Source organism: Haemaphysalis longicornis, unplaced genomic scaffold (assembly GCF_048455015.1).
Source record: "Haemaphysalis longicornis isolate Haplotype H1 unplaced genomic scaffold, Haemaphysalis longicornis Haplotype H1 scaffold_8, whole genome shotgun sequence".
NCBI lineage: Eukaryota > Metazoa > Arthropoda > Arachnida > Ixodida > Ixodidae > Haemaphysalis > Haemaphysalis longicornis.
The window spans coordinates 153,377,950-153,401,665 of record NW_027526445.1 but is presented as its reverse complement, the minus strand read 5'-3'; the positions used below and the strand labels follow the sequence as shown (position 1 = coordinate 153,401,665).

Genomic DNA, 23,716 nt, shown 5'->3' with positions numbered 1-23,716 from the left:
TTCCGTCATTGTTTCGAAAAACTTCACACAAATGCTGAAACGCCACAAAAACGCTTGCTTTTCTGCTGCCTGCGTTCATAATGACGCGTGTGTGTTCGCCAAACACAAAATTATAACACGCAGCATTTTTAATTACTTTATTGTATACAGATGCGTACCCCCCCCCCCCCTTTTTTTTTTTTTTTTTTTTGGCCACGGCGGCTGCGACCGATCCTGAAGCCGTTGGTGCTTCAGCGACGTCCGACTACAAAACACAGGGTTCTGCTGAAATCGGGATATGATAAACAACTTTACGGTTATCGTGATCCGGCATATACCTAGTTGAGGTAGAAGAACAGCGACAAAGGCCCAGTGGGAAGTAGAAAAATGTCGACATGTGGAAAACGTGTCCTCAGGGACCCAGACCCACTGAAGACGTTAGTCGCCATTTTTGTTTTATCCGTGCTCATGTCGAACGCAGTGGAGTCGCGATTATGTTTTAATATAAGTAAGCGAAACTTTCTCATTACCCTATTTTCTTTGTGACTGTCTGTCTCCGGTTATAGTGTTATTTCCTAGTGAAAATTGCCACAGCACAATAACTTCACCACTGAACACACCCTGTCCCGGTGCTGCGTTATGTAAATGAAAATGTAACATTGCATACGCGTCCTTTCATTTATAAAATCGTCAAGGGCATAAAATGTGAGAAATGGCCTCGGTATGGTCATTGACACACGAGTGTACTGACGAGGAGGCAGCAAAAAAATGACCGAATGTACTGTATCAGGAATTACAGTGCCGAATTCTGCCAGGGTTATGGTTTTGGCATGAGCTATTCCTCGGCTGCATTTATCGGCGACAAGGTTTGTCATAGTAAATTTATAGGCTGCAGGTGGTGTATTGATGTTTAACTGTATACTGCGTTTAGAGTTGGTATACCCAGCGGCCCTCCGACAACTTCGGGGTAATGGGAACTTTCTTCGTACAACCCGTGGCAGTGACTCGAACACCTACGCCACGTCAGGAGTAATGTAATGGCTGTGAACCTTCGTATGCTACCCGTGGTACCAAGACTCCAGGATCATGGCCCACGCTTTGCATGTAGCTCATCTCGCAGAATGAACGTAAAAATGTTCGCAGCAGTCAAGAACGTAAAGCAAGACTTCAGAAAAGTGGTCAGTTTATTTTTTCTGTGAAGACGCGAAGGAGGAAGAAACGTTTACTAGCGCCGATAACAAGAAAAAGAGAAGAAGAGTGGGTGGCATATTCCCAAGTCACAAAGCCGCGTGCTACCGCTGGTGCTCGGCCTTGATGTACCAGGAATGTCTGGTACTGAAACCGCGAGCTTTCCAGCCCGCTTTTCCACTCCTCCGGGAAAGGAGACAGTCAGGGTAAAGGAGGGGGGGAAGGGGGATTCATACGAGGGGGTATGTAGATCCCTGTACGTAGCAGGCATTTTAAAGTGAAAATTGAAACATTTCGAACTTTGGGTGCGTCCGAACCCCCAGCCTGCGGAGAACGCATCCGATGCTCTACCAATTGGGCCACAGGATGTACAGAGTTACCCCCTTCGAGATGGTTCGCAATCATGCACAGAAAGCGCTATATCTGCGCATGAGTTCCCAACTCGCAATACCGTGGAATTTCACCGCGGTTTCACGCAAACCGAAAACGAGAACTCCAGAGGCACGGATGGCAGGTTTTCAGTGTTCGTGCATTGCTACATGATAACGCTCTCTGGAGCGCCGTCATGGTCGTCGTAGTTGTTGGTGCCGCCTAAAGCTGCTGGGTGGTCAAAGGCAACGTATGATTCACTGCCTGACTCGAATTCAATGCTTTCTTTGCGCGCATTGTCAAGAGGCCGTGAAGACAAAGTATAACTTTGTTCACTATGAAAGAACTAACCTTTAGTAACTCATTCATCTCTATCTGAGCCACGAAACACGATTTTAATAGAAAAAACGCGCAAGGCATATTGAACGGATTCTATTTTCGCGCCACAGGGACGTAATATGGGAGGAACACCGTTATACGGGCCGGCACTAAATACATGGTTATCAGTGTGCTTACTGCATGTCAGCATTCAAGCAAAGCCATGAAGCGAAACTAGTGGCCCGAGTACAGTCACCCGTTTATGTTTCACGGCGGTGGCTTAAGTCCACGGCCGCCAGTCGCACAAGCAAGGTTTTGTGACGGCACAGAGAAACCGACAGAAAGTGGCTGGGCAGTAGCTACTGCTTCATCTGTGCTCCTGAATATCTCCGCTATTTGTCTGCAGTATGCAATAAAATATGCACCGTTGTTATCGGGAGGAAGCAGTCGTTTGTATAAACCGAACTTGCATTTTCCCTTCACAGCTCCTTCAACACGAAACTTGCGTCTTCCTGTGAGAGTATCGCAATCGTACACCCTTATCTGTTTCAATCACGACCAACACCATAGACTAATTTACGCACTGAGAGACGTCTGTGCTCATAATAGAAGGTGCCGCTTAATCCTTAACACATCTTACTTCTCGGGAAGGTCGCACTATTCGCAAGTACATACAAGTTTGCACATGGCGCAGGTTTAGCACCTATAAAAATGTTTTTCATTTATCTGCCCCCTCCCCCTCACTTTTTTTTTCTTTTTCTTTCGTCTAACCCCGGACTCACATATTATGCACTGCAGATGACATTTCGAGTACATGTATCGCCAATGTGAAAGCCGAACATGGACTCAATCAAACCGGATATGGGGTAAGCAATCAATGTCGTCCACAGCACAACTTTATCGTATGTCATCATCTAAAAGAACGGTGGTAGCATAACGTTATTATTGTACTGAAGGGTCTCTGAAGCACTTCCGATAAACGCTTTCACTCTTTCTCGGCGTTTGGAAACATTGCCGAAACTTTATTCTTACCACATGCTAGGTGCAGCACTGTGGAGTCCACATTGTAGTCAACACTCCGCCTACTGAGGGCGCCTTAGCCGCCGTGAAGGGGGCCCTACCCTCTCGCCAGGTGGAACCGCAAGGCCCCGGCGTCTTTTGTAGCTTCCTTCGCGATGGGTTAGGCGCCCTCAGTGGGCGGACTATTGACTACAATGTGGCCTCCACAGTGCTGCATGCAGCTTGTGGTATGAACTATAGTTATCTGCAGCACGGAGCGGCACTGTGTGACTTACTCGTCGCAGCAGAAATATGCGCCTTCCGTTTCCGCTTTTCTTTGTGGCTTTATTCTAAAGGGGCTATAAAATGCGTTCATTGCTGCTACTGAAAAGAAGCGGCCAATAGCCGCTACGTTGCTGCAATGACGCATTTCGCGCCCTCAAAGAACTGCAAGACAAGGGAGGAGAGAAAAATCCTCTGAGCAGATTTTTAACTTATCTGACATGCAGGTTATTATACAGTTGAAATTTTCAGCTGAGTTTCTTTGTGACCCCTATTCCAGGTTGAGTACGTTATGAAAGCATTAAAGAATTTTAAAGAAAGAAGAAAAAAGTGTCACACTGTCTCTCTCTGCTATTATTGTTTTGTTAATATTACCAGCAAAACCGATACATGGGAAAACACGTTATCCCTGGTAATCATCCCCCAGAGGACGAATTGTGCCTCAGGTTTTCTCTTTTTCTCGCCAGGGCTGCTTTTTTCGTTTTGTCTTTCATGTAGTTTTCATGCCTCCTGAATGGCGTGGAACATAACTCCTACATTGTGGGTCCTTGTATGCTGTCATTCAGCTGTCCTGCATATACATAAAATGTACTATCGTGATTAATTGAAATGCGAACAACTGTGCGCGTGGTTTTTATATATGATCGACATTCTAAGCAAGGGATGTGCCTGCGCAGTCAGAAAAAGTTAGCAGAGGGCTTTCCCAACCTTATGCCTGGTGTGCATACGTGGCCAGTCGCCAGGGAGCGCAGCATGTACTGAGAACCACGCGCACCGTTGTTCGTATTTCAGTTTATCACGATGGTACATTGTGGCAGCTACACTTCCGCCTAGTCTGTTTAAAAGGGGCGATGATCACGAGACTCACCGGTGCATCATATAGAGCGAAAAAGAACACGTTATTGTCGCTAGACACTTATCAGGTTTCACTTATCACACACTTATCATTTCCTGTTCCCGCCGCTTTGTTAGAGAGAAAAAATAACGTTAAAGCTCTTTACACACTTATTAATTTTTCTTCCGAGGGGGGGTGGCTGGCGATGTCAAATTGCGTATGTAAATGGAAGGGGGCATCAAATTTCTTTTACACGGCCATTCATCAAGGTAAACCCAAATCTGCCCCTGGACATGACGGTGTAACTTGGAAACACCTCCGCAACTTGCCCAAGACTTCCCTTGTTGTCTTACTTGACCATGTTAACCGCTGCTGGAAAACTGGTGAAGTTCCTGAACCTCTTAAGTTAACTCTCATCTTCCCTATTCCTAAACCCAAGAAGCCTGGTACTGGCCCAACTGACCTCACAAACCTCCGCCCCATCTCGCTCACTCCTGTGTTCTGTAAACTCATAGAACGGCTCATAAATAACCGTATGACCCATTACCTGGAATATGTACGGCCATACTTTCATCCTGCGCAGACTGGCTTCCGCCCAAACCTGAGCACTCACGATAGCCTCTGGCTATTACGCCGAGTGATAAATCGCTCCCATCATAACCACTCTCCTCCCGACCTGATACTAGCAGTGGACATACGTAAGGCTTTTGATCGCGTCAGCCAATCCGCCATATTAGAAGAACTGGCACACGCCTACCCAAGCGCCCGGGCTCAAATCTGGATCCGCAACTTCCTGAACGCTCGTCCAATACGAATTCAAGGATCGCACCCAGGCTGGAGTCCTCGCACATACTACCTTGACCGCGGGGTACCTCAGGGATCCATACTTTCTCCGATCCTATTTAACCTCGCCATGGCGAGGGTAGCTCGAAATCTCGAGCGTGACTCTGCTGCCCGCTTCACAATATATGCTGATGACGTAACCATATGGACTGAATCAGCCGACTTTTTATGCCCGGAAGACATGCAAACCGAACTTCAAGCCGCAGTAAATAGCCTTGAATGCTCCTTGGCCACTCTTGGTCTCGAATTGGCCCCTGAAAAAACCGAATTAATCTTACCCGTATTTGGCCACAAACCCCCTCCGCACTATAATCCTCTAACTCTTCTTCTCGCCGGTACCCCTATAACCGCTAGTTTCCAACCCATGCGATTACTCGGAATCCCAATCGGACACAAAAATAGCCCGTCAATATGGCTACAACAACTCAAACCTAAATGGAAAACAATTCAACATGCCATACGTCGCCTGTCGAACAAATTTGGTGGAGCAAGCCAGAAGGCGACCCAAACATTAGCACAAGCTGTCGCCATTGGTACTATAACTTACGCAGCCCAATCCTACGACCTTAACAAAACGCACATGAGAATACTTCAAAATCTGCACAGAGCCACCCTTCGCACCATCAGTGGACTACCCAAACATACTCGTCTTGAGAACCTGCAAGCTGCAGTTGCTCTTCCCCCTTTGGAAAATATCATTCAGGAGCAAGTACATCAATCCCTCCATAAACGCTCATTAACTCATCAAGGTGTCTCCATCATCGCCTGGGACAATCTGAAGCCCTTACAACCCAACGACATCCCACCGCCTTTGGCTCCCTGGAACCGCCCTTCTGTCACGGACTCTACTGCCACCCATCCCGTCCCGCGTAACGCCCACCCCGTCCGCGCAGCCCGCATCAACGCCCTCCGGAACAGTAAACGCCCCCAAGAAATTGACATTTACACCGACGCAAGCATAGCTAATCCACTAGTTGGCATCGCATGGACATCACCTGATCTCCCCTCCATCCAAGGCAAACGAACCCTTAATATTCCATGTGCTACCATTCTGGAAGCGGAACTCCATGCCATCATTCAAGCCATCGACTTCCTCATGTTCGACTTTCACTCCTCCGTCCCTTCACAAATACGCATCCTGACGGACTCATTCGAAGCCCTAAAGACACTACAAAGTCCCACATCCACCAATCCCATTGCCAACAAAATCCTGCATCAGATCTCCATCCTAAAATCTAGCGGCATCCATCTTCGCATCGACTGGTCGCCTGGACACGAGGAGTCTTCTCCGGGGAACCAGGCAGCTCACTCGGCTGCACGGGAGTGCATAACCTCCAGTCCTCAGCTGCTACCCGACTTGGCTCCTCCGCCTCCTGACTCATTACCGCCAGCCATACAGATTCTATGGTACAAAAAAGACAAAAAAGACCGCCTCAAGACCCTCACTCCAACCGGCTTTTTATCTGCTCTACCCCCGCTCCCAAGATCAGCCGAAATTTTTATGAACAAATATTTTGCAAATGCTAGCTTAACCCCAGAGACATTCCGTAAATGGTACACCCCATCCCTGCCGCCTCGATGTCCCTTCTGCGCCTCCCTCACACCCGCCAATCTCCAGCACCTAATTTGGCACTGTCCAAAATTTACGCGTTACAGAAACTTCAAGCCTCCTCCAAATGCCTCCTCCTCATACATCGACCCTCGAACACTGGAACCCTCCACGCTGACTTTAATTGCGCACTACTCTCTAGAAAGCGGTCTAGCGCGAGCAGTTTAGAGCCGTGAGCCTGCTCTCCTCACCCCACGTGGCCTCTTCCTCCTTAAGGAGCCAACCAGCTTCAACTTGAACGGTTTATTTTCAAGATGTCCCAAGCCTCGAATATCCCACCCTCTACTCCCACTTCCCCCACTTGACCTAGCGTCTTCCTAATGTAATAAAGGCTATCTCATCCTCCTCCTTTTAAAAGATATTTGTGAAGCCTTACAGCGGGCATCTACTTATTTCCCGAAACTTTACCACAATTTGTGAAACCGCCTGTTAACTCTGCTTGCATCACCACGCACAGCATATTCGCAATCACTGAGTCTCTATGGGAGCGTACAGTCACGACTGAGACTTCCTCTACCTTTATGTGGTACATTAAATACGCTGGAAAATCGTATGTGTCGCGCACATATATCGACTAGGATGTAAAATATTTTGACTACAGACTGAGCTGAACGGCTCGCCGCTGAAACAACCGGGAAGCGATGGGCCCGCTTTCTTCTCCCCTTTTTTTGTTAACCTTATAGCAATACGTTTTTCAGCAACAGTTTATCATCACGCCTTCCTTTTATAATGACTCCGTTAAACTCAATCCGTGCTAAGGCAGCTGAACTTGAAACTGGCTAATTCAGCGAAAGTCACATTCGGGGCTTTTGACGCGCCGAAGCTGAAGGCTACGAGGCGCGCTGTAGTGGAAGCCTTGGGATTGATTTTGACCGCCTGGATATCTTTAACGTGCACGCAATTACGGCACACGGCGTTTTCGTTTTTCGCCTCCATTAGAGAAACGGCCCCCGCAGCTTGCATCTAACCCCATGCCTGTGATCTCAGCAGCACAGCGCCATAGCTACGAATCCGCCGCGGTGGGTTATCCCGTGCCATTAACAAGAAACAAAAACCGTTCAACCGAGGATGTTAAAACTTCTCTCATGCAGGTAATATACATCCGATTGCAAACACCGCTACGTTTTATAAACGAATTCCCCCTTGTGGCCTCACTCGTTTAGTTTTGAATTATCTGAAATGACCTGATTTATTTTTACGAGGTGTTAAAGCTGAGCACGGGCCAAATTTTTCTCGAGGGCTCACTGAAATTCGTCTACGACTCAAAGAAAACTCGTGAGGCACATGACCCGCTTTCTCTTCCCACAGGCCCTTGGCATCAAGTCGGATCTTGGAAGAGTATACACGTACGGGTGTTTCCAGCTCGCTCTTGAAGACTCTGTTGCTGACTGCATTGACTCCAGCTTTGTGAGTATTTGGAAAAGGCAGAAAAAATTAAGGGCAAACCGCCGCCAGGCAATTGTTTTCGGTACGTGAAATGTATGTAGCACGGATTAACCACGATAGCATATGTGGTTGGAACGGCTATTAGTTTCTTGGTGCTGTCGTACTTTTTTGCTTCGCCAATTCAGTTGTATTGCATCGCGGCAAAATATGTGCTCATCTCTCGCCATGTAGTGCTTGAATGAATGAACGACTTTATTTAGAAATAGGCCTGAGGCCCTGGGGGGGGGGGGGGGGGGGGGGGGGGGTTATTGGAAGATGAGGGAAAGGGAGTCGAAAGCCTCAATGAAAACCTTGGCGTGCAAACCAATGCGAAACGCACAGACATCACCTAACAGCGGCGGTACCCACACTGCTCCATTGACATTTAATCGGAGCGATTTCAAATTACGCGCTCATCCCCCAGCGTCCACTGCGTCCGAGTCACGGTGGCACACAGCCGTCAACTCCTACTTTTTGCATGCATTCAACGCCCCTTTTCCGAGCCACAGCGGGTCGCTTTGGATTCACTATATACAATCCCAACCGATTCAGTTCAAACTTCAAACACATTACAGGCTCATCCCCCACCATACAATGCGTCCTGTAACCACGGCGCCCACAGCAACTCGTGGCTGTCGCGAGTTTGGTGAGAAGTGGACGGTATAGGCAAGATAAAGCTTCGGCTGGGGCACACGCATTCCGAAATTTGCATTTATTTTTTTTATTTCTTTCTGCGTTGTATCAGCACGCCTACATCTTGTTCGCTCAGCTTTCTTGCTTTTTATCGTTTAAGCGCCCGTTCCTGCGTTTGAGCGTTGCCGTAACCTTCTAAGGGAAAAATTCCCCCGCATTTCCCCGAGGGGGAGAATGTGAAAGTGCGAATGCACGGTTGTCGGCCCGCTTGCGGCGCTTGCGCTCGGCCCCCGCAGCCCACCGCCTCGCCGCCTTCTCTTCCATCTCTTCCATCGGGTTTGTAGTATCACGTGTACACCACGCAGTTATCAAGCCGCTATAACGCCGCTGAGTCGCCAACGCACGCCGCTGACGACGTAGTTTGAATGCGTTAAAGATATAAGGCGCGTCACTAACACTGATATCACCGTCGCGTCCGTGGCTTGGTCGGTAGAGCGTCGCGCTGCGGCCGCAAAGTCCTCGGATCGAAACCTGGCGCCGGATGCTGTTTCTTTTTTAAATATAGAGGAGCACTGCGGACGCCGACGCCGCCGCCGCCGCCGGCGGTGGATGGTCTGGGGTCGCTTATAAAGTGCATTCGCACTTAAAACAGAGGGGGGGGGGGGGGGGGAGATGAAAGTGTGAACGCGGGTGACGATTGCAATAAAGAAGAGAGCGCGAGGAGGAAGTCGAAGGACGGTACAGTCCAAGTGTGAGGAGGAAAGTAGAGGAGAAGAGCAGAGAACAAGGAAACATAGTGCTGCAAAGCGGAGGTCTGTCTGCGGCGGCTAAGAGATGACGCCAGATGAGCACGGCGTTGTCCGTTATCTGAGCGGAGGTCTGCGTATGGCGACTGCTGCGAAACGCGCCCGTGCGTCACCCACACACTTCGACTCGCGATCTCCCGATTAGCAAGACATTTGCGCCATAATCCGCTCATTTGTCAATGCGCCGTTCGACACACATTGTCCGCGCCAGCCATACTCCGAATCCTTAACAATGATGCATAAAAAAGTGGTGTATAGCTGAGCATATATAGATGCAATGTATTTCTCCAAACACCTTTGCCTTAATATATTGCAACAGTGAAGCACCCATACATCCCAGCTTAAATTTTGAATTACGGAGTAGTACGGCGTAATCGTCCCTGCATTCATTTGTTTACTGTGTTACTGTCGGAAAGGCGTCCCCGAACCAGGGCTCCGACGCCTCCGTCATGCGTGTGGCAGCGAGGTGGTGAGCGGACAGCAAAGGTTGCTGCCTTGGAGATGATGACAAGAAGCCGATGGCGAACTTAACTGGTTCACTGCATGACGAGAGATCAGCCGAAGCAATACAGAAACAATGCATTTCCGGGCGAAGTTACAGTACAGGGGCGGTATTCTCGTAACTGTCCCTTTTGAAAACGTCCCTTTCATCGTGACGTACTTCCGGTTAAGCAGTGGGCCTTTGATTCAAATACCGTAACTGTTCTTGCAAACGCATTTTAAAGAACTGAAACCGTATCAGAGTATCTTTTATGTGTTTATTGTTCCTCGAGCGAACCAACAATAAGGCGACAAAAAATCGTCTGCTCCAAATCGTCTGCTCGGAGTAGCCACGGCTCATTGCTCCGCCGTGCCTGCATGGCGTCACATCCGGGTGTTCGCTTTTAGTCAATCAGAGCTCTCTCAAAAAGGACACTTTTGAAAGGGACACAAAAGGGACAAAACACGGGAATACCGGCCCAGGACTCGAGCAGACCGACAGCATCAATTCGCTGCTCCAAAACTGACGAAATTTGGCGTCCGTACTTATACCCGATGCGCTAACGGTCAAACAGTTCTCCTAGTGCTTTCTGCACACGGCGCGAGCATTGCACAGACACCCACAACATGTGCACTCTTCCCGAGTTCGTGAGGGGCCGGCAGCAGCGGCGCTCGTTGAGTCAGAAAGGGGGGAGGGGAGATCTCAACTTGCGCGTCCAATGGTTCGAGTCACTGACCGCGAGGCGGCCACGCGCCAGACACGAGTGGCGGTAGGCTCTGCCATAAAGCCCAGGACCACTCCGCAATTTTCAGGACGCGCGATCATGGTAGCGGCGCGTAGAATCGTAACTGTAAGAAATTGCTGCAGGCTGGCTTTACCGCAGCGCCCCCCAAACGGCCAATCAGCGCGACCAAGCGTGCGAATTCGCCGAATGACGAGGGCCAGCATATGGTTGTTGTACAGAATAAAACCCAGCGCCCCCACCTCCCCTCGCGGGAACCCCTGTGTAGATGCGACGCCTAGGGGGTTCCGTTGTTGTTTCCGTTAGGTTGATTCTCCCATCGCGTAAAACGTGCCGTGAACCCCCTGCCGCGGCTATGACGCAACACAATCCAACACAATCCACTTTAATCCAATCCAAGCCAATCCAATCGAATCCAATCCAATGCCCCTCGCGAGAGAGTGTTCGCTATCGGAGAGGAGAGCCGCGGCTATGACGCAACACAATCCAACACAATCCACTTTAATCCAATTCAATCCAAATCCAATCCAATCCAAGCCAATCCAATCCAAGCCAATCCAATTCAATGCCCCTCGCGAGAGAGCGTTCGCTATCGGAGAGGAGAGGGGGTGAGCAGCGGAGAGCGCAGCTGGCGCGGCGAGGAGAATGGGGGAGGCGCGGACAACGCCGACGACGACGACGACGCCGGAGGGACAAGGCGAGTGAATCAGATGCTCTGCATCTAATATCCGCACGGGGACAGCAGCAATAGGCATCCCAGCTCAGATTCCATTATTTACTTTACCCGCATACTTCGTTCTTCGCCCAATTGTGTCACGCTAATTGGTCGTTTGACGGCGCTGGGATGGAGCCAGCCTGCGGCAATTTTTTTAGATACTTCTGTTTTCTTCGCTTCTTTAATTTCCTTCCTATTTACAAGTGTTCATGCATTGTCTTCTATTTGCTGTATTCCTCCCGCACTCTGCGCCAGTAGGAGTTACGATTAATGATTTTTTCGTGGTTAGTTGCAGTATGGTGTATACGGGACAATGCGTCGAAACATAAACTCACCTGTCTGCAACCAATCTCCATCTCCTAGTTCTTTCGCTGAAAATTTGTTCACCCGTATTCGTCTACTAAACTGCCACAACTGGTCCTTTGCGTGCACACTGCGTAATAATATCGTTTCTATTACTTTTTTTATTTATTGTTAATATCATCATTGAGGCAAACTAGACATTGTTTTGCGAGCCCATATATGATCGGGTTTCAGCGCCACGGTGTTGGCGCTGAAATTTTGAGGGCAATCAATTAAAAAGCACGGGCTCAACATTACCTTTCCCTGTGCCTGCTGCGCAAACAATTATAAACATCATGAACTTGACTCAGAGCAGTGTCAGGGAGACAAGACACCTTTGAGTTCACAACGCACATCTGGTCATTTGCAGCTGGCCACGTTCTACGCATGCATCTTCAACAACTCGGCGGAAGCGAAGGAGGTGAGTAGCGCGTAAGATCATTTTTAATGTAATTAAGAAACCAGAGGATAACAAACGCCCGTAACAACTGAGGCGTACATGACCGTACCACATCGTATTACTGAGATGCTGCGACACTCTGCTGAATCAACTAGTCCAGCTTTCAGCCTTGCTGGGCTATAGTATTCTCGAAATAGCCGCCTGCCTCACTGCGGTTGTTTTATCTCTCATTGGTCTTGTGCTTGTCATTGTTGGTTTTTGTCGTTGTTGTTGTTGTCTTGTTGTTGTTGTTGTTGTGTACTGTCTGTTGCTGTTTTTTCATGCTCCTTGCATTTGGCGCTGCTTTGCGTTGTTCGTTGTGGTTCGTATGCTTGATATCTTTGATGCTTGCTGCTTATTTCGTTCTCTGGGGACAGATGTTTGTCGTTTTTGGTTATCTGTTGGCAACGCGTTATTCGTCTTTCTTTTTAGTCTTTATTGTTCTCAGCGCTGTTGCTGATTTTGTTTTCCGGTTGCCATATTTCACATAAGATTGTTCCATGCAGCGGTCGTCGCCATTGTTCTGACTGTGTACTGTCGTTTTTGATTTCTGAGAACATGGCATACACCCCCGCGGAGTCAGTTTTGTGACCTTGAGACGGGAGGTACGAGTAAGTAACAGTGAGCAATGAAATAAAAGCCATTCACATAGGCATTGCGGCAAGAAATACTGCAAGGAAAGTGTCATCAATTCGATCTGGTGTGGTCAATTTCAAGGTCGTAAAAAAACACCAAAGATTGACCGCACCCTTCTTACCAAATGAATGCACTTCTATTTACACATCTTTTGCGTAAAGTAAAAACCTGTTTACAACAAATGACAGACTGCACGTTGTACGTTCCAGGCTCTACAAAAGGTGAATGTGACCAGCCTTCAGCAAGCTGTCGACATTGGAAATGCGTTCGTGGTAAGAGCAGCCATTCTTTATAGTCTTAATGTATAGCGGTGGTCCGTGCATTCGTGAGTTTATACGTCTTGATGCCAGGCAATTTGATTCAAGGAGACGTACGTCCCACCCGGCAGTACAGTACGGGCTGTAAGAGTGGAGAGCCAGGCGCAAAAGAGATATGGAAAGCGGCGTTAATTAGTTTTGTTGTTGTTTGTTCGTTTATTTAATAGCATCAAGGCTTGGTAGACACCAAGCGGGTCCGATCTATATCCAGGAAACTAGGTTGGCCTCCCGGATATAGTCCAGTAGGGAACGGTAGGCAGGACCATGGAGCCACCGATGGTAATGCGTGTCTTGCTGCAAATTTAGGCCTGCTGCCATCAAACATTTTCTTCGAATGTCCTTAGTTCAAGGGCATGTCCATATTAGGTGGTGAAGGTCTGCCGGAACCGTTTCCTCACAGCAGGTTGGACATTTCACATGTCCTCGGTAGTCCCCTTTCCATCCACTCGTGCGGGCAGGAGTAAGAGCCACGCCCAGTCGGATCCTTCGTAGTACAACCTCCTCCATCCTGGTAAGATTGAGGGGGAGGAGAACCGAACACGGAGGTATGAGAGCACGCGTTCGGCGTCGAAGGTCCTCCTTTGCAGCCATTCTTGTGGCCCATGGGTCACTTGGGAGCTGGGCGGGGGATGATGGGGCCGAGCAGTTGTGTGACAGGAAGTCAGCCCGTTCATTTCCTGCAATACTGGTGTGACCAGGAACCCATGACACAACCACTTTGGATGGCATTTTGCTGTGGAGCTGGTGGATGCGTTCGCAGATGATGGGGGTGTGCGCAACCTGTTTCAAATAGTGTATCACTTGCGTAGAGTCGGTACGAAGATTGATGGTATTCAAGTCTTCATTGGAAGCGGCTGCACATAGTAGGGCGTCGTGGATAGCCTGCAATTCCAGCAGGATTGGGGTGCATGTGGCAGAGGCATAGGGAATACTGCCTTCGATGCTGGGATGAGTGGGGCTGGTCCACGCAGTGACTCCATGCGTTCCTGTGCATGAAGCGTCGGTGTAGAGGAGGCATTGATCGTCTGGTCCCGGGTGATTTGGGAGAGGATAGAGCTGCGCTTTACCCTCCTTGGTCCGCCTTCTCTGCAGATGGCTTGTTTTGTTGGAGGTTATAATCGTATAACCCCAGGGTGGAAGCTCATCCTGACTTTCCGGAGGTGCCAAGTTGCCCGGGTTGAAGTGGTCGTACAGTGCATGGCCGTTCTGCAGACATGCATACTTTGACAGTCGCACAGCTCGGCGGTGATTTATGAGCTCGTCAATTGTGTTGAGCTGAGCTTGGTCATGAAGGACCGGTATCGGGGTGATGCGAGGGAGACCGGTGATGGCTCGCATGGCTTCTCTATTAATAGCTTCCAGTTTAGCATGTTGGGATACGGTTAGACGCTGAAACTGGGCTTCATAAACCAATCGCGGTTGGAGCACAGCGCACGCCAGCCTACGAGCGACCTCAGTTCTTGCACCACCCGCTTTTGGCGCAATGCGGCGGATCAGGCGAATGGTATTTGCCGCCGTTTGCCTCACTGCTTTCAGCCATGCTGTAGCGGTACCAGCCTGGTGAATATGCAGGCCCAGAATACGGAGCTCTGTTGCTTCAGCAAGCTGATGAGCGCCTATGCGTATAGATGGAAGGTGGACGGCAAGCTTCTTGCGGCCAGCTTTGTTAGCGACTGTCATGTACTTCGTCTTCTCGGCGGATACAGTTAGACCAACCTTCGCTGCAAATGCCTGGATAACTTCAAGAGCCTTGTTAATTAGTTTTAACCGTGATACGTGTACGCATGGTTAACAAAATTACCCCAGCTTTACTGACTTAACGTCGCCAACACTGATGTTAACAGCGAGGCTGCCTGGCGTTTCCTAATCGCAAGGCTGAGCTTCAGAGAACTTCTCAGAGACAGCAGATCGATTCCCGTTCGCTCCAGTTCATTTGTGACGTGTTCCAGCGCTTGCTCCATTTACTGGAACCTTTTGTTACTTTTGAATTGGGAACGCTGCCGCGAGGGGGCGCCGCGAGCGCTCTTGGTTTTTCCAGGGCGTATTTTTCTTTTTTGCTATCGCAGAAATCAAACAGCCCTGTGTTTTTTGTTAAAAGAACAATGCAAATATCCCTTAAGTATTTATTTCTTGCCTCAATGGTATTTAATGTTTTCTTTTTGCTCAACAATGTTGACAAATGTAAACACTGCCACCATATTTCTTATTTTCGCCTGTAAAAGCGTCTCCTTCTAGTATACTTTTAACTTGCTGCATGTCTGCTCGGTCCGTGCTCGCCTTCTCGCTAGGCTATGCCCTCTCCATATCACCGCGACCACGTTACCACGTTTTGTTCCATGAAAGTCTCGATCGGAGAGAAATGGTTAAGACGTGCATGTACAGCCGGCAAGACTGGGTTGGCGTTGTCGTTCCCGATGAGTCCGCAGTTGCTCAATACAAGTTATGCAAAACTATTGAGACTATCATCAATACTACCGATATTTTGTTAGCTTTCAGTAAACTGTCCATAGTGAAATAAAATAGCTGCAGTTACTTCCGATTATCGACCATTGATACGCTATCGACAGTCTGTAAGCAGTGCTTCAATTAACATATAACATTTATAGCCATCTACTACCAAAGTATTTGCTTGTCATATGCCATTGGCTGCGCCAGAACTATTCACTTATTGTAATCGACAATAAGATAGGCTTCAGTTATCAGTGGATCCTTGTACTCTTGTAAACGGTAAAGCAAAAAAACGTCTGTATACGTACTGAGGAATAATATATAAATTACTGAAGCCCTGTAGAAGCGATAAAAAGTGTGAACTAAATTTGAAATCCTCTGATCAAATAAATTTTTACTCATCCCCCTTCCCTAAAAGCAAACTTTGTGCCGAAGAGCGTGCCTTATGATTCCAACGAAAGGATGGGAACGCTGGTAGTTGTTGCCAATAATTTGTGTCCGTGCGTGCTTGCGCCCGTCAGTGTGTGTGTGTGTGTGTGTGTGTGTGTGTGTGTGTGTGTGTGTGTGTGTGTGTGTGTGTGTGTGTGTGTGTGTGTGTGTGTGTGTGTGTGTGTGTGTGTGTGTGTGTGTGTGTGTGTGTGTGTGTGTGTGCGTGCGTGCGTGCGTGCGTGCGTGCGTGCGTGCGTGCGTGCGTGCGTGCGTGCGTGCGTGCGTGCGTGCGTGCGTGCGTGCGTGCGTGTGTGAAAGACAGAGGTAGAGGCAATTATGTTTTTTAGTGTTTTTGTTAATAATTGACCTACTTTCATCTGTGTTGTTCTCATTACTATCAGGGATGTTTCAAGTCGCGACCAGTGTCGTGGAGGCAAGACTTTTTAAAAAGGTTTGTACTTTCTTTCTTATCATGCGTCATTCTTTGTTAGCTGACACATATTGGCCGGATGCAGAGCAAAGAGCAGACCACTCAGCAACAAGTGAATAAACCAGAGGACAGAGCATATGCGGGCCGGTTTATGACTTAAACACGCAGGAACAGCGTATGAATGTTTCAAGACGAGTGAAGAGCAGAATCGCCAAGAAAAACTAAAGAAAAATGCATGGTAAACTGGAACGCTAATCGGCCGCGTACTTGGAGCGTCATGATGGCGCCCGTGTGGTCCGATCAACCGGCATTTACGCCTATTGTCGCTCACCACTGGCCAGATGGGGCAGTGAACACAAATCACAATTTAGTTCAGTTTAAAACAACTATTCTTTGGTTACTCACTCAGCGCCACAGCAGCCACAAAAAACGTTCATCGAACAAAAAACGCACGAAATCTTAAAAAACTTCCAAATTTCTCGCTGAACGACGTCGGCGGTGAAGCAGTAAAGGGGACAATTAAAATAGTTTTAAGCGCGTAAACCGCACGTTAGCATTCAAGCGATACGATCAACCTGAACTGGAGGAACTATTATAATTGCACGGTCAGGTTTCTTGCCGGTGGATAAGATCGAAGAGCGCCAATCGCGCAAATAAGATTTCGTGACGTCATACAGAAATTGCCGGAAAGCTGCTGGGGATTCGCCACTGCTTCATCTGTTATCTCTAACATCTCGATTGTGTGTTTGAGGTTTGCGAAGAAATTGGTATCATTGCTATCGGGACAATGCCGTCTTTTTAACAAACCCAAACTTGATTGATTAATTGTAGGGTCGGCAGGCGCTCGCGCCTGCCGACCCAACGCAGGGGATGAGCGCGCCGATTAATTTTGACCACCTGGAGATCTTTCACGTGCGCCGCAATCTCACACACGCGGGCGTTTTTGCTTTTCGCCTACCAGAAAAGCGCCGCCGCGGCCGGGAATCGAACCCGCGACCTCGTGCACTAATAAACCAAACTTGTATCAGAGTCCTTCAATGCTTTTCTAGTCATGAAACTCCGCCGTCACGCTATGGGAGAGCTTCGTGCGCTGCCCAGGGAGGCCGCGCCGCGGCGCTGGTGTTGATCGGAGGGCAGCAGGGGAAGTGGTCAGAGCGCGTTTGGCAGGGAACGGATGCTCGGCGCCTTATCAGAAGTGTGCTTTGGCTTTACGTGTCGTGGGCCGCTGAAATGGACTTATCATTTTGCGAGTGACGAAAAAATTTGGTGCGAACCAAGGAGGTTAAAAAAAATTGCTGCGTTCCTGCCTGCCGGTCTGGCTACAGAGCAGCGGCGGCCGCGCCCGATGCCCTCCGATCTGCGGTGGCGCCCCTCGCGGTAGCCTTTGTCCCCGTACGAAACTTAGCCGGGAGTTTCATGACCACTGCTTGTATTTTGGCTTAATGGCCCGCTTAAGCTCAATACAGCTTAAATGGGCACAACGCTGCTAGAAGCTGCATAAACCCTGCGTTCCCACCGTGATTGGACAGGGTTGGTAGTATTTCAAGTAGAGTTAGTAGCTTTTTCCACATAGCAGCCGTAATACCATGGGTTATCCTTTTCAGAAGCACGGATGCTCACATAACAGAGTGCCTGCTTGCCGTCGTGCCGCATGCATGCGTAACCGTTCTCTGGAAATCGCAACGCTCAACATAGCCTCCAACGAATTCGTGACGACACGCCGCAAGGGAAGCGTTCATTCTCCGAAAGAATTCCGAGTGGTGTATTCTACACTGCAAGGCAACCCACCGGCTTCTTAGGTCAACGCAGCAGTAAATGCAAGGGACACCCACACAAGGCTACGGAGTGGCCAATAAAGTATCCCGAAGGTCCTCCTAGGTTACCATGGGCAGCGGAAGAGCTGCCGTCCGGCTTGAATTACCTCTTAAAGGGACCCTGCAACACTTTTTAGATGCAACGCATCTCTTTAACTCGCCTTGTCCCGCGTCGTTGTCACGGCGTAGTCTGCATCCCTCCCCCATTCTCCTCGCCGCGGCAGCTGCGCGCTCCGCCGCTCTCACCGCAGCGCCATCTATGCGTCAGCGCGGTCAGCGCGCAGCTTGCGCTCGGTTAAAAATTTACACCATCTTCCCGCGAGGGGATCCATGGGGTAGATGCGACGCATCGGGGGGTGAGCATACTGCATAAATAGGATACACAACAACAGCAATCCACACGCTGACATCGCTAACATAACGGAAACGCAACGGCAACCCCCGATGCATTGCATCTACCCCATGGCTCCCCTCGCGGGAAGATGGTGTAATTTTTTAAATGCAGAGCATTTCTTAGCCTCGCCTCTTCCTGCGTCGGACGGCGTCCACAGCTCCGCGTCCGCAGCAGGTGCGCCTCTCCTCCTTCCCTCCCCTCTCTCAACAGCAGCTGGCGCGCGCATGCGTCGTAGTCAGCCCGTTCGCTCCGTCGCGTTCTCGGCGTAACAGGTGCGTGATAGCAGCGCGGTGGGGCGTGGAAGGGCGCGCGCTGCTTGCGCATGCGCGCTCTCCCCCCCGTACTGCTCTCCGTCTACTGCGGGCGCTGCAAATATAAAGCGGCTAGCGGTCGCTCGTGCTTCAGTCACTGCGTTGGTCCTTCCTTCCTTGGTTGACGCTCCTTCCTTGGTTGACCACCCTAACGCGACTTTACTCTCGAGTGATTGATTGTAGGGTTTAACGCGCCGACGCAACGCAGGCGATGAGGCGCGCCGTAGTTGAGGGCTCCGGATTAATTTTGACCACCTGGGGATCTTTAACGGACTTTACTCTCCTCTCTCTACCCCAAACCAACACCAACGCAACTACGTCCCAACTACCCACCCTAACGCGACCTTACGCGGCGTTAACGACCCCCAATGCTCTGCATTTACTCGTGTTCCCCTCGCGGGAAGGCGCGGGAATTTTTTTAAATGCAGAGCATTTCAGTAACTCACGATGTCACCCGCGTTGGCGTCCGTAGTCCGCACGCTCACTGCGCATGCGCGTCGAGTCGAGGCGATAGCGAACACTCTCTCGCGAGGGGCATTGGATTGGATACGATTGGATTGGCTTGGATTGGATTGGATTGGCTTGGATTGGCTTGGATTGGCTTGACCTGGATTGGATTTGGATTGGATTGGATTGGATTAAAGTGGATTGTGTTGGATTGTGTTGCATCATAGCCGCGGCACGTTGCGTCATAGCCGCGGCAGACGCGCCGGGGCCGGCGCATGAGCAGTACTCTCTCATGCACTCTCTCATGGGCAGTACTCTCTTCTTCGGGCGCGCTGCGCATACAACCGGTGTGCCGTTCTCCGGCGAAGCAACATCCGCGCTTGACTCAAACACCTAGAGTCCACGCCGCTTTACAAGTACTCCAACGTCGTCGACTGAGACCGGCTTACGCAGTCCCCTCAACGTAATAAGCGGCGGAGCGCGCGTTCAGAATTCAGTCAAGGGCGTCTTTGCTTGGCTTTCGCTTGACGTGACGCTTTGCTTGACTCGAGTAGATGCGACGCATTTACTCGAGTTCCCCCCGTGGGAAGATGCGGGCGGCTTTAATTTTTTACTTTTTTATTTCCTAGATGTTTTCAAAACGTAGTCAAAACACACTTAGCACTCAGAATAAGGAGACACAAGGTACCTCAGTCAAAAGTTACTGCTCTATGCCCACCAGATAACTTAAAAACTTGTTGAAAAGAATTTTCTATTTCCCGGTCTTCGCGTTCTCCGAGCGCTCTATTACGTAATTACAGCGATGTAGTAGCTATTGGCCGGCTTTCAGTCAGTCGCAGCAATAAACACATTCGATAGCAACTTTAAAAAAACGCCACAAACGCAAGGAGAAACGGAACGCGCATCTGCTGCGATGGGCAAATTAGGCAGTGCCCTTCCGGGTTGGCGATAACTGTAGTTTTCACAGCGCTTCCAGACGCGAAGAAAAGAGTGAAAGCGTTTATCAGAAGTGTTGCAGAGTACCTTTAAGGTGGCTCCAATTCTATGCAGATTGTGTTTGCTTTCGCTACAGATACGGCAAGTTGGCCCAAATTTCCGCCGTCGATCCGTCCGCAAAGCGGCAGAAGAGCAAAGAAGGAGAGAGCGCGTGGATGCGGTGGCGCTGCATTCGCACCGCTGACGACGTTGCCAGGGAGACGAAGCGCGCTCGCCCACGGCCTCCGCGATCGGCTGCCGGCGGCGCGCCGTGCCCGCCGGCAGCCGATCGCGGGGGCCGTGGCTCGCCATTTACGACTGTAGACGCGCCCGTCAGATGCCGCCTCGTCCGGTGCTGAGACTCCCGTTGCCGTGTGTATGCGTTGAACGGAGTGCGAGGCCAGTGCAGCGCCGCAGAGGAGCGAGGAATGGGGATGCCAGCGACGAAACGCCGATACGGATGCACAGCAAAAGAAGCGACAGGCTGGCAGTGCTGGCGCTAAAGCGCACAATCGGTACCGCTGAAGCCTGTTCTGTACATGGCGCGAATTTCGCCTGCGAATTTGCTGCTGCAGCGTGAGATAAAACGATCTTTTTTTTTCTTCCTATTTTCACTGCTGCGACAAATTGCCGAATGCCAAGCGGCGTTCACAGAAGAAGTTTGTCAGTTCAAAACATTTGGCAATTTGCCACAGCAACGAGAATTGATCGTTTTGCCGTAATAGCGGCGCCGCAGATGGGAATTCGCAGGCGAAATTCGCACCATGTAAAACGTAGTCGGTTACAACGCGCAAATGCGGTTAAAGCTGTGTACTAATGGCGTGCGAGAAACGCCGTGTTGCGAAATTCCTCAGCTGGATCAAGGCTTGCTCATTTGGGCCGAGCATCAAGTTCACGAGGGACACTGACGAGGTGTCACGCCCTCTTGAGGATCCACGAAATGGTTTTCAATTCATTTTTATGTCATTACATAACCCCTAGTCTCCCGTGTTGTTGACAAAGTGTTCGTACCGTTATCTATTTGGCGGATCGCCTCGTGTTTTGTCTTATTTGCCTTGTCTTGATTGTTTGGATTCTGCAGTGAAGCTGTCTTGCGCTAGTTCCAGGCCTAAATTCCGTGAGTCTATCGGGACGTGTCGACAAAGAATCGCACGCGGTCGCTTAATTAAGACGTAGTGAAAAATGCTTCGTAGGTCTTAAGATATTGTAGGCATCTTCAAAAATGTTATGCTGAAATTTGTCGCTAACATTTCAGGTTTCAGGTTTTATTGAAAAATATTTGCACACAGGAGAAGAACAATGACAATTATTATTACAGAAGGACATTACCGCACATTACATTACCGCATCAATACGCTCACTTTCATTTACTTTTCACGATTAGTGCACAGTAAAGTTGTAAACGTTACACAATTCCTGTGTGTTCAATTCAATGCATGGCCGTCCGTCTACGGAGGGAGTAACAGAAACCGGCTCTGACATTTGTTTTATGGAAACTATCCCGGAACAAATTATGCGAAAATTATTTAGAGTTAATGCTAAGGAAGTGTTATGTGTTATGCGTATGTTTCTTTATTCAATAAATATTGTAGACCAGCATTCACAACTCAATCCCGACCATGAACTCAATACTATATATAGTTATCCACAAATATTTCTTCGCTGGTTTTCCATCTTTATAGTAGTGGAAGGGCTCTATTTTTTCTTCGTATTTTCCTACCTTTTCTTGTCAGCACGGCTTGGTTTTGCATTGTGTTTAAATCAAGCAGTTTTACTAAACCCGACGAGGCAGTGAATTTGTAACGTTATTTGAGCTGCCACGCACCGGTCTAAAAACAAGTTAAGCGAAACCATGAACTGAGGCGCCTACCTGTTATTTGCCCTTATTTGTTTTCTTTTCCTGATTTTTTTTTTCTTTCTGCACAGACCCACAGGAAAACGAACGGAACAAAAAAGACACAACGACTTCCGGCTTCTGCGTCGGGCTCTGGCCGACTAGTTACGCTTGACTCCGCTGCAAACAACAGAAAGCAGAAACGCTGCAACTTCAGTCGCCAGCAACAATAAAAATCGCGATCACTGTGCACCCAACCGGTCAGGAACGACAGGAGGGGTGTTCTTGTCGCTGAAATTGCAGCGATGTGTCTATGTACGGCTGTGTGTTTAGTATTATAGTAATTCAATGAAATGGTTACAAGTTTAAATCAGGAGCCGACCACGTGTGCAGATGGCGACGCGTTGCCGCACGCGTTTACCCTCTCCGGACAGTGCCAGTTTTGGAGAGGAGGGAAAACCCGAGCGGAAATCGTCGCCCTCCTCACGTGCGGTTTGTCCTTTAGTATTGTGACGTAGATATTACCATTTTAAGTCTGTTTATCAAAAAATAACGGCTGTACAGTTTAATTTTGGCGACTTTTGGGGAAGGAAGCGGCCCTGTCACATTACATGGAAATAAATGAGAAACGTTTTGGCAAAGGGGGAAAAAAATTCTTGAACAAAATGGAAATGGGAATAGAGCAGGCGCAAAAAATGCTGGCCATATATACATGCGCCTCCTTGAAAAGAAGACAGTGAGAGATGGCGCCGCATAAAGAAGCCCAATTCCCGACCAGAACCCAATGTCAGAAACCCGTAAAGACCACGACGCTTGTCTCCATTTCTCTAAAATGCATTCGCACACAGTTTTTTTTTTTTTTTTGAAGCGATTTGCAGAGCAATAGCTACTCGAACTTTTAATGCAGAAGTATTGCAGTTTCTCGTGCTCTTGTACTCGGAAACGTCTTGCTGTTTCTTCTAAAGCAACAGTAGCTCCATGACCCCTCGTTCAATAAAGTAGCACTTAGCTAGCATTGGGCATGGGTTAAAATTTCTTCACAACCGTGAATTAGTGACCAGGGCGGCTGATTTTTATTCTGCAAGCATTAAAAATCGTTCTTTCAGGTGTTACTTCACCAGACTGCGTTGAAAGTAACGAAAAATGCCCAGAAACTGCCAAATGGCAATTGCTCCGTAATGCGTAAGCACCCTATAGCTTCAGTATATATACGAGCCCATTTAGAGTCGGCTTGACTGCGACCACGGGTGCATTTCTGGGAATACATTTTTCCAGGGCCCATGTAAGCAGTCCGGACATCAAAGTATGAAATCCGGCGCACAGCCTTTTATTAAACGCATCTATAGGACGTACCCCATGTATCTCTACAAAGCGTCACACATCGAGCTTCGATGTCGGCTTCAGTTTTGTTCACAACTGAATTGCTAGAAAAGTACTTTTCAGCGGCGACACCGGCAAGTTTGCATAAAATGATCAACGACCGAATTAAAGCCTAATCTTTCGCAACTTTAGTCCGACACTTATCTTACATAGCAGACGAATTTTCTCGCGGGGGTCGGCAAAGAACGCTTAGGAATTAAACAAAAACGTGAAGCCCGGTTTGCTTTCTGGGAGGCGCCGCCGATTGTTGCCCTTCTCACACGGCGGTCCAATGTAAGCTGCCGTCTGCAGTATAA

General features: G+C 49.0%; 1 protein-coding gene across 1 annotated transcript; it reads left to right on the top strand.

The window, feature by feature from the left end:
• Positions 1-285: 285 nt before the first annotated feature.
• On the top strand, positions 286-22,288 carry LOC144150091 (uncharacterized). Its single transcript, XM_077681904.1, has 7 exons — positions 286-487; positions 2,653-2,720; positions 7,731-7,829; positions 11,937-11,987; positions 12,851-12,913; positions 16,237-16,286; positions 22,133-22,288. The coding sequence occupies exons 1-7, from the start codon at positions 367-369 to the stop codon at positions 22,203-22,205; spliced, it is 525 nt and encodes a 174-aa protein (XP_077538030.1). The 5' UTR covers positions 286-366; the 3' UTR covers positions 22,206-22,288.
• The last annotated feature ends 1,428 nt before the right edge of the window (positions 22,289-23,716 follow it).

Excerpts from the sequence above, each read along its gene's own strand:
- LOC144150091 (XM_077681904.1), top strand. The coding sequence starts at position 367 with ATGTCGACATGTGGAAAACGTGTCCTCAGGGACCCAGACCCACTGAAG. Across the intron at positions 2,721-7,730 it reads TCAATCAAACCGGATATGGG|GCCCTTGGCATCAAGTCGGA; the intron begins GTAAGCAATCAA and ends CTCTTCCCACAG. Across the intron at positions 11,988-12,850 it reads ACTCGGCGGAAGCGAAGGAG|GCTCTACAAAAGGTGAATGT; the intron begins GTGAGTAGCGCG and ends TGTACGTTCCAG.